The sequence below is a fragment of the Balaenoptera ricei genome, chromosome 8, assembly GCF_028023285.1.
Source record: "Balaenoptera ricei isolate mBalRic1 chromosome 8, mBalRic1.hap2, whole genome shotgun sequence".
Classification (NCBI taxonomy): Eukaryota; Metazoa; Chordata; class Mammalia; order Artiodactyla; family Balaenopteridae; genus Balaenoptera; species Balaenoptera ricei.
This window is the reverse complement of record NC_082646.1, coordinates 8586163-8595234: the sequence shown is the minus strand read 5'-3', so window position 1 is coordinate 8595234 and position 9072 is coordinate 8586163. Positions and strand designations below refer to the sequence as shown.

At 38.9% G+C, this 9072-nt stretch overlaps 1 protein-coding gene across 6 annotated transcripts in view; it reads left to right on the top strand.

Annotated features, from left to right (window-relative positions):
* The first annotated feature begins 209 nt into the window (after nucleotides 1-209).
* Nucleotides 210-9072, top strand: part of CCDC15 (coiled-coil domain containing 15) — a 54245-nt gene continuing 45382 nt past the window's right edge. For 5 of the 6 annotated variants that reach the window (XM_059929255.1, XM_059929253.1, XM_059929254.1 and 2 more), the window contains exons 1-4: nucleotides 292-459; nucleotides 819-1007; nucleotides 6244-6393; nucleotides 6935-7126. In XM_059929255.1, coding sequence (XP_059785238.1) covers nucleotides 828-1007; nucleotides 6244-6393; nucleotides 6935-7126 — 522 coding nt within the window. In that variant the 5' untranslated portion in view covers nucleotides 292-459; nucleotides 819-827. The other variant, XM_059929251.1, reaches the window with a different exon arrangement.

The window sequence follows — 9072 nt, the reverse complement described above, 5'->3', positions numbered from 1 at the left end:
CAGTGGGGCGACACTTCCGCCCGCCTGTTACCCAGCGGCCACGCGAACTCACCCCTGCCCCACCAGTTCCACGCGCGTTTATAAGTCCCGCCCACACAGCGAGACAAAGCGGAAGTGACGAACCTCTGGAGCGCGAAACCCCGCCCCTCACGCCTTTCCAGTCTCCGGTAGGTGACACAAGCCCGGAAGAGGCAGATACAAGGCCGCCAAGGGGCGGGGCGCGGCGGGGCGGGGCAGCCATCTCCAAAGCGGCGGTTTACCGGAGGCGGTTCCCTTAGTGTCAGTGGTAGCTTGAATCCGTGGCGAACCGCTATCGATACTAGGCCGGTGCAGTCTCAGCAGGAGTGGGACCCTGAGGCTTGAGAAACAGGCTTTTCTTTGGTCCGGGACTCCCCGGCGTTCAGCGCTTCCCCCCCATAACCGGACACCAATTATTCGGACTCTTTGCCTCAGACCCAGGTTCCCACCCCGCACCCTCCCAGCCCCCTTGCCCTCCGGCTGCTACGCACTTTCCTCCCTTTCCTGCATCGCTTTGCCGCCACTGGCACAAACTTCGTTCTCTCATTCAGATTCTTGTTTCTCCCCCTTCTCGTCCCTGTTCCTTTCCGAGGGCGATCTTTAAACATTTCCTTCCTTTGTTTCTTCCCCCTTCTCTTCCCTTTTTTCCCTTTTCGTTCCTTCTTCTCCAGTATCCTTGTCAGGCTACTGCCTCCTTAAAGGCTTCTCTCCTTTTCAGGAGCCTGTGGCATACGTGTTAGGGGGTTGAGCTTTTAAGGCGGTCGTTTGAAGATTTTAAGCTTTTCCTCTCTCCTAACCAGGAATCATAGATGCCAGGAAGTATGGCCCCCCTCAAGAAGCCTCGAAATACCACAGAGTTGCCCCTGGCTTTAAACCCCCTGAAGAGCAAGGACGTGTTGGCAGTGCTGGCTGAGAGGAACCAGGCTATAGTACCCGTTGGGGCATGGGTGGAGCCTGCCCCGCCGGATAGTTCAGCAGTCCCGGCATCTGTGAGTGTCAGTTTGATGCAAGTATGGTGGGGTTCTTCCTCCATCTTTCTTTGTATTAGCCTTCTCAAATCCCTGGTGCTCAGATAAGATGAGCAGTCTGGGGTTACCGTTTCTATTCTGTCATAAATAGATATGTTCTTGCATTAGGATTATAGAACAAATATGTATCTGCCGAAACTTGCTGCAACTTTAGTCGGCATAATCAAATATTTGTTACCTATATATATTTCAGTTTGCTTTGCAAACCCTTGATTGCTTTCTATGCACAAGACATAGGCACTGTCTTTCAGACGCTCTACAATGTAGTAGGGATGACGACCACAGTTAATGTAACATTGATTGCTTAAAGTTTATGGTAAGTTTTGTAATGGAGATTCAGTAAGGTTCAGATGTAGTGGGAGAATAAAGGAGAAAGAGATGAATTCTGATTGGGATTCCGAGAAAGTTTAACTGTAAATTCCATGGGGACAGGGATCTTTATGTTTTGTTCATTCCTGTACTGGCATATGGCAAGTCTTCAGGATATAGTTGTTGAATGAGTGAATGAGGTAATATAGTTTGTGTTAGTCCTTAAAGAATGGAAGTGCTGTGAGTACAGATGAAAGGGAAGAGCATTTCAGATGAAGGGAAACTTTTGCAAATTGACATGTGTGCCTGTCAGACAACTCTCTTACGTAGCTATTAACACAGGAGGACAATTTTGTAAGATTTTTTTTTTTCCTTTTTGGTAAGAAGATTTTTGATTGTCTTTCGCCAAACTGTGCTCCTTAGCTATTTGTTCATATATTATTGTGGTTCATTGATTATTATAAATACCACATTATATTTATAGTAAGTTGTTTACATATCTCCTTTTCCTGATGGAGCACGTAGATATTTATGGAATGCACAAGATGTGTGAAGATCTTCACAATGTATAGACGAGGTGCTGAACATGAGTTGAAAAGTATGAGGTAGGTTCTCTTAGTGGTCCTTCATCTCAGAGAAGAAATGAGACATGTTTCAAGTAAATGTTAAATAGCAGTGCAATGGCATGTATACATTCATTTTATTTATGTCTGTAAGGATGTATATACATATGCATTCATTTATTACTATGCTATTTCCAGAAAGAATTTTGAGTCTGAGTAGTATATGATAAAGTGCTAAGACTATAGCACTTAACGAAGAAAGATATGGTTTTGAATTGATGTGACCCAAGAAAGTTTAATGAAGAATTTCGTTAATCAAAAAGAAAGAGGATGATTCTCCAATTAAGAAGAATGGAGAGAGTAGGAAGTAAGCAAGGTATATTTAGGATTTAAGGGTAGGTTAGATTGATTGCAGTGGAAGGCCTAGTAGGGGCATGGTGGTTGATAGGATTGTGGAAAATAGGAGTGGTAGGGAACCACAGGAAATTTTGGAGAAGGGATTGACTTCATTCATTGTTTAATATTTACAGATTAATTTCATGATCAAATAGTGTTTTGATTAGATTAATTGCTTTAACATTTTTTTTAAAGTTCTATTTTTTATAACTATTTATTTATTTTATTTATTATTTTTGGCTGCGTTGGGTCTTCATTGCTGCGTGCGGCTTTCTCTAGTTGTGGCAAGCAGGCTTCTCATTGCGGTGGCTTTTCTTGTTGTGGAGCACGGGCTCTACGCACACGAGCTTCAGTAGTTGTGGCACGCGGGCTCAGTAGTTGTGGCTTGCGGGCTCTAGAGTGCAGGCTCAGTAGTTGTAGCGCACGGGCTTAGTTGCCCCGTGGCATGTGGGATCTTCCCCGACCAGGGCTCGAACCCGTGTCCCCTGCATTTGCAGACGGGTTCTTAAGCACTGAGCAACCAAGGAAGTCCTGCTTTAACATTTTTAAAGGTGAAGGAGCGATTGGCTCCTGAGGGACAAATTAGGATGTAATGGTAACAATTTAGGCATGAAGTATAGCACCAGGATTTTAGTGGTAAGTAATGTAGAGGGAAAGCCTTGAAAAAGGGATTGAAATGGAAATGAAAAGGGATAAATGTACGAAACATCCCAGAAGAATCAGTAAGATTTGGTACAAAGTTATTTTGGTATTTAAATTATTGACACCTGTTTTTAATTGCCCATATTATGATATCTTTATAATATCAATAGCATAAAAATGTCTAAAAACGACCAAGATTTTCTGTGTTAAAAAGAATCATCACATGTTCCCACATATCAACTCAAAATATTAAAGTCTTGGAGCATGTGTAAACATGTCTCCTTTCCCTCATTTAAAAAATTCTGATCATTACCAGTCAAAGGCAATTTGATCAAGCATCTAATAGAACTCTGTATCACTTTAGCATATACAGCCTGGGGAATTCACTCTTATTAACAGACGTAGGTCTTGTCAACTTAGAACTTCTAAAGCTTGGTTACCCTAAGATCATGTCTATGCTAAAGGGAAATGCCTAATCATTTTTGTCCTTAAGTTTCAAGGAGCCATCAGAATTCCTAAAAACGCCATAGTTTGAGACTGCCCCTTAATTAAATTATCATCCAAGGATACTGCTTTCCTATCAGCATATATAGCTATTGCATTGTTTTATAATTTATCTGATTATCTACTGTTGTGTAAGAAACCACTCTAAACCACTTTAAAGGCATAAAGCAAACAATATTGTGCATCAGGAATTTGAGCAGGGCACAGAGGGGATGGGGATGGCTTGTCTGCTCCACAGTGTCTGAGCCCTCAGTTGGGGTGACTCCAATAGCTGATGATGTCTGGAACAACTTGACTGGATTCTGGCTGGTGGCTGGATTTCTTGGTTCTTCTTTATCTGGCATCTGCTGGGCTGTAATGTCCTACATGGCTTTCTTACTCATATATCTGGCACTTGGGCTAGGATGACTAGAATGGCTGAGGGCTGGCTGGACATCTTCCTCTTTCCACGTGGTCTCTCTGCTTGGCTAGTATGGGCTTCCCTAGGTGGAGGTTGCTTTATGACCTTGCCTGGGAAGTCATGGAGCCAACACTTGTGCCTCAGTCTATTGAGTATACAGTCAGACTACATTCAGTATGGGAGATGACTACACAAGAGCATATATACTGGGAGGCTTGATTCATTGGGGGCAGAAGGGGAGATCACCTTTGGAGACTAAGGACTATGAAATCTAACTATTAGTTCCACCGTATATAAATTATCCGAATGTATTCTTTGATTGTCCTGAGAAACACTTCATTCTGTATTGCCCCCTTGGATAGTCTATAGGGTGCAAAAAGGCTATGAAGAATTGGTTGTACAATTGAAACAGTACGGTTGTCCCTCAGTATCTGGAGGGGATTGATTCCAGGACCCCTCTCTTCCCCCACCTCCCCCACCTGCAGATACCAAAATTCACAGATGCTCAAGCAGTTGTATAAAATAGCATAGAATTTGCATATAACCTATGTACATCCTCCTATATATTTTAAATCACCTCTAGATGACTTATAATACCTAATACAATGTAGATGCTATGTAAATAGTTGCCTGTGCTTGGCATATTTAAGTTTTGCTTTTTTGGAACTTTCTGGAAAATTTTCTTTTCATCCATGGTTGGTTGAATCTGAGGATGAGGAACCTGTGGATACAGAGGGCCGACTATTTATTTTTGTTTAACCCAGTATTTCTCAAGTTTATATGATTCTGGGAACCTCTTAACATCCCATGGAACAAGTGTTTTCAGGTTCTGGTTGTCTTACACAATAGGGTTGATAAGAAAAATATGTTTCTAAAATATGTTTCTATGGTACAATCTTATCTTTGGTTTATGCTTGAGATCCACAATTTGGAACCAGTCATGCACTTCAATAAGACGTTTGATAATCCCAAGGTGCGAGTAAAAGAGGGCAGACAGAGACAATGGGAATAAAAGAAAGGCAGAATGGCTTAAATTTGTCTGGGTCTTGACTTAACTTGAGTCACTTGTTCAGGCTTTACTACATATATATCTACTTTGGAATTATTTTACTTAATTATTCATTGATATCTGTCTTGTACATTCTACTCCTATGGTACATACTCTTGTAGAATAGTTTATGGGATAGATTTCTTGGAAATTTTAATTTTAATTGGAACTTAAATTCATTTGATTTGGAGAATTTAATGACTCTCTGTGAAATAATTTGGGGCACCCCTCAGAATTAGAATTTGGAATCACTGCATTAGAAGAAGGGATAGATAGGAGGTATGATGATTTTATTTAATATGAAGATTCCTTATGGAAGAGAGACATAGTCAAGAGAAAAGCAGTACAGTATAGGGCATAAGTGTTGGAGTCAGAGAAACTTCTAGCTCTGCTGCTTGCCAGCTATAGGATCTTGGGCTACTACTAAAGATTAATCCTTCTGAGCCCCATTTCCTCATTTTTAACATAAGAGTTAAGAATACCTAGTATTGGAGGTAGTTTTGAGGATTCATTGATACAAGGTAGTTAAAGTGTTTATCTCATAATAGATCTTTAATAATGGTAACTGCTGTTATTATAATGACTTTGTTATTCAAAGCACTTGGAGGAGGTGAACAATGATCAAGGACTCAAATGTGATAAAATGTTCCAGATTGTTTAGAATGTTTTGGAATTAAGCATTATATAAATATTGAGTACCTTTGTATTCAAGGCTCTGTGTTGTATACCATAGGGGAAACAAAGGAGAATTAAATACATTTCCTGCCCTCAAAGAATTCATAATCTAATGGGGGAGTTAAGAAGTATTGTACTCAACGTTAATAAGAGTGAGAGGTACTAGATGGGTATTGGATGGTCTTGACTGAGTAGGCCTTTTCTAGATAGAGGTGACAAGAAGGGCATGCTAGGTTAAAAATGAAGCCTAATTCTCATTTTATAATAGGACATAGTGGGTGAGTGGTGAGCAATCTGGTGTATCTGGACTATTTTACTCATTTTAGAAAATGTAACATAATATAGGTTTGAATTGGTTCATTAAGAATTAATGAAGATACTTTTAGTTCTCAGTACAATGAAAAATTAAGATTTGATTTGAGTGCTCACAGATTCCAATTTTTGGTTTGTGATTTGGTTTAAGTTCTTGGTACTCACTAGCTACATCTAGATTATCAGCTCTGAACTCCTGTGATTTCTTTACTGTATGGGGAATTTTGGGTTGTAGAACTGAATTATTTTTTCAGGACTGTATTCTGACTGCTTTGTGTTTACAACAGAGTCCTAATGGGCAAAACGAATGGGACATGTAAGTTTATTTTCTATTTTTCATCTTTAAAGACTTCAGCATATTTGATTGAAGAAGAGCTAAAGGAACAGCTAAGAAAGAAACAAGAAGCTCTGAAGCGTTTTCAGAGACAAGTCAAACGCCGAGTAAATCAGCAAATTAGGCTGAGAAAAAAGCAACAACTTCAGAGGTCTTATGAAGCCGTAAGTTCAAAAGTGAGCCTGAGTAAAGATTGAATGGGAAGTGTGTTTGTTATGAGAAATGCTATTAGACAATGACAGAATCACTTTCTTTTGATTCCAGGCTTCGCATAATCTGATTTACTAGTGAGGGCAGTGGATTGTATACAGACAAACTGTTGTTTCTGTTTCCTGTGTTGTTCTGACTCCCTCTTTTGCTTTCGCCAAATAGTTATAAACAATGTCAGAGTTTGGGGTTGGGGTTTGAATTCTGGCTTTGCTGCCTACTAGCTTTGTGACCTTGGGCTAATTACTTAAATTCTCTCGACTATAGTTTCTTTATGTGTGAAATGGGGATATGATACTTGTTTCCCAGTGTTGTTTTGAGAATTAGATAATGTAAAATATTAGCACATAGTAGGCGCCTGGTAAATGTTAGTTTTTTTGCCAGCTAAAGTCTTCCCCTCCTTCCCCCCAACCCCAGTTTTAAAGCTTTTGGGCTGCTGGTAGACATTATTTGATTGCACTGGACTGGGGGAAGCTCACTCTTTCTTCCTTTGTGTAGGCAGAAAAAGAAGGCTCTATAGCCATGCACTCTTCCGATCCAGCATACTTAACTCTTAAAAGAACGAGTGTTTTTCCAAACCATTTGAATGCTGCTATTGGAAGTGCTAGGTTACCTCCTTCCCAGAAGCTTGAGGATGGAATAGAAAATAGAGAGAATCAGAATGAACTATTCCAACAACAAGCCCAGGCTGTAAGTACATATTCATTTTATTTTATGTCTCTGGGTCTTTTTTAGTCTATGATGTAGAGATTAGGAGGTGTCGCATTCAACTTCGCTTTTTATCACCTCCTCTTTTTATTTACCTTTGTAAAGTGGGGAATAATGGGATGATGTTTATTTTTATATATATTTTAAATTTATATTTATTGGTCAGACACTTAAGAATCATCTAAAGAAAGGTGCCAGAGTGTTAGAGTTCAAAACTTATTAGAAAGAGCTTTAGGTCAAAGAATGTAGATTTTTCAGTTATACTGAAATTGTGTTATGGGTAACTTACTCTCAGTTTGTGGCATATGGACAAAAGATTATTTTTGTTTCTTTTTTCTGTCCCTCAATCTGATTATCACAATAAATTGATCTATAAGTCAAGTAATAATATAGTAAACTCTAAATTAACATATTCAGAATTTTTTAATGTAACTTTTTAGTGACTCACTTTATATAACAAATATTTAAAAATTAACCACCATGAGTAGATTCATCCACTCAAATCACTTGATGCCATCTAATCAGTACCCCCCTCCACCCTGCATAATATACCCAGGCTTTTGTCCGGTTGATCATGTTCTTCAACTCTTCTGTGGGAATAATCCTTCATCTTATCATTCTAAAATGTAATCCTAGGGTTAGTGAGAGGAGAACAAAAATGTGGAAAATTATGATTATGTGAAAATAAAAGTTGTGTGATTGCTGACATACTTCGTCATAAGTATGAAGCAAATCTGATTATGCTGTTAGTATAAATAGGGAAAGCTTTATAAGCACGTGTTATGTTGAAATACTTATTAAAAAGATTTTTCTCTCTGCCCAAACTATGACTTTTTCTTGTCATTATTTGGTTTGTAGTGATCATTTTTATAACCATTTGTGTTTTTAAGATTATGAACAGTTTACTGAGCAAATATTTATTGAGCCAGGCACTGCAGAAATTGCAAAGGATAGAACATTGACTGAGACAGAATAACAGTCCTTGCTTTCATGCTACTGGTAGCTATAAATTCCATTGTAGTGAGGATTTTACTTCATCTGTTTGATACATGAATAGGACACATCAGTCCACAGATATTTGAATATACTGTGTTTGTTAAACATTGTAGGGATACTAATATGTGAAATAGGACCTTTCATGGGTTTATATTTCCAAGTAGAGATACAAAGCTGGTAGACCCCCAATCTATTAGATAATAATATGGAGATATTTGCTGCATTGTTGATAAATTTGTACAGTGCAAATTCAAAAATTTTTTAATTCCAAGGAAATAGTTTGGGAAGAATTCCTGGAAGAGGTGGATGTGAGCTGTGTATTTTGAATTGGTAAACTGAATTTAATTGGTAAATTCAAAAGAATTTTGAGATAGGAGGAATAGTAAAAAGTCTAGAATATGTAATGAGCTTAGTATTGGGTTGGCCAGAAAGTTCGTTCAGGTTTTTCTGTAACAGCGTACAAAAACCCGAACAAACTTTCTGGCCAACCCAATATATTTGCTAATAAGTGATGGAACCTTTCTAATTGATAGTGTACAGGGTAAAGCAACAGAAAATGAGGTTAGACGGGTAGGAAAAAATCAGGTTATGAAAAGCCTTAAATGTTCCCCAAATCTAAAAAGTTTTTATACCATTTTTTTCTTTTCTTTTTTTTTTTTGGCTGTGCCTTGTGGCATGTGGGATTTTAGTTCCCCAACCAGGGATCGAACACGTGCCCCCAGCCGTACAAGCGCGGAGTCCTAACCACTGGACCGCCAGGGAATTCCCAACCCTGTTTTTTTCTTAAAAGAAGATGCACTACTGAGGAATGTTCAGTGACTTAAACTACTTTAAGCCTGTAAACTTTTGCCCATACAACACCATGACAATAGATGCTCAATTTTCTTTAATCTTACTGTTTTTGTTGCAGTTTCTATCCACTAGATGTCGCT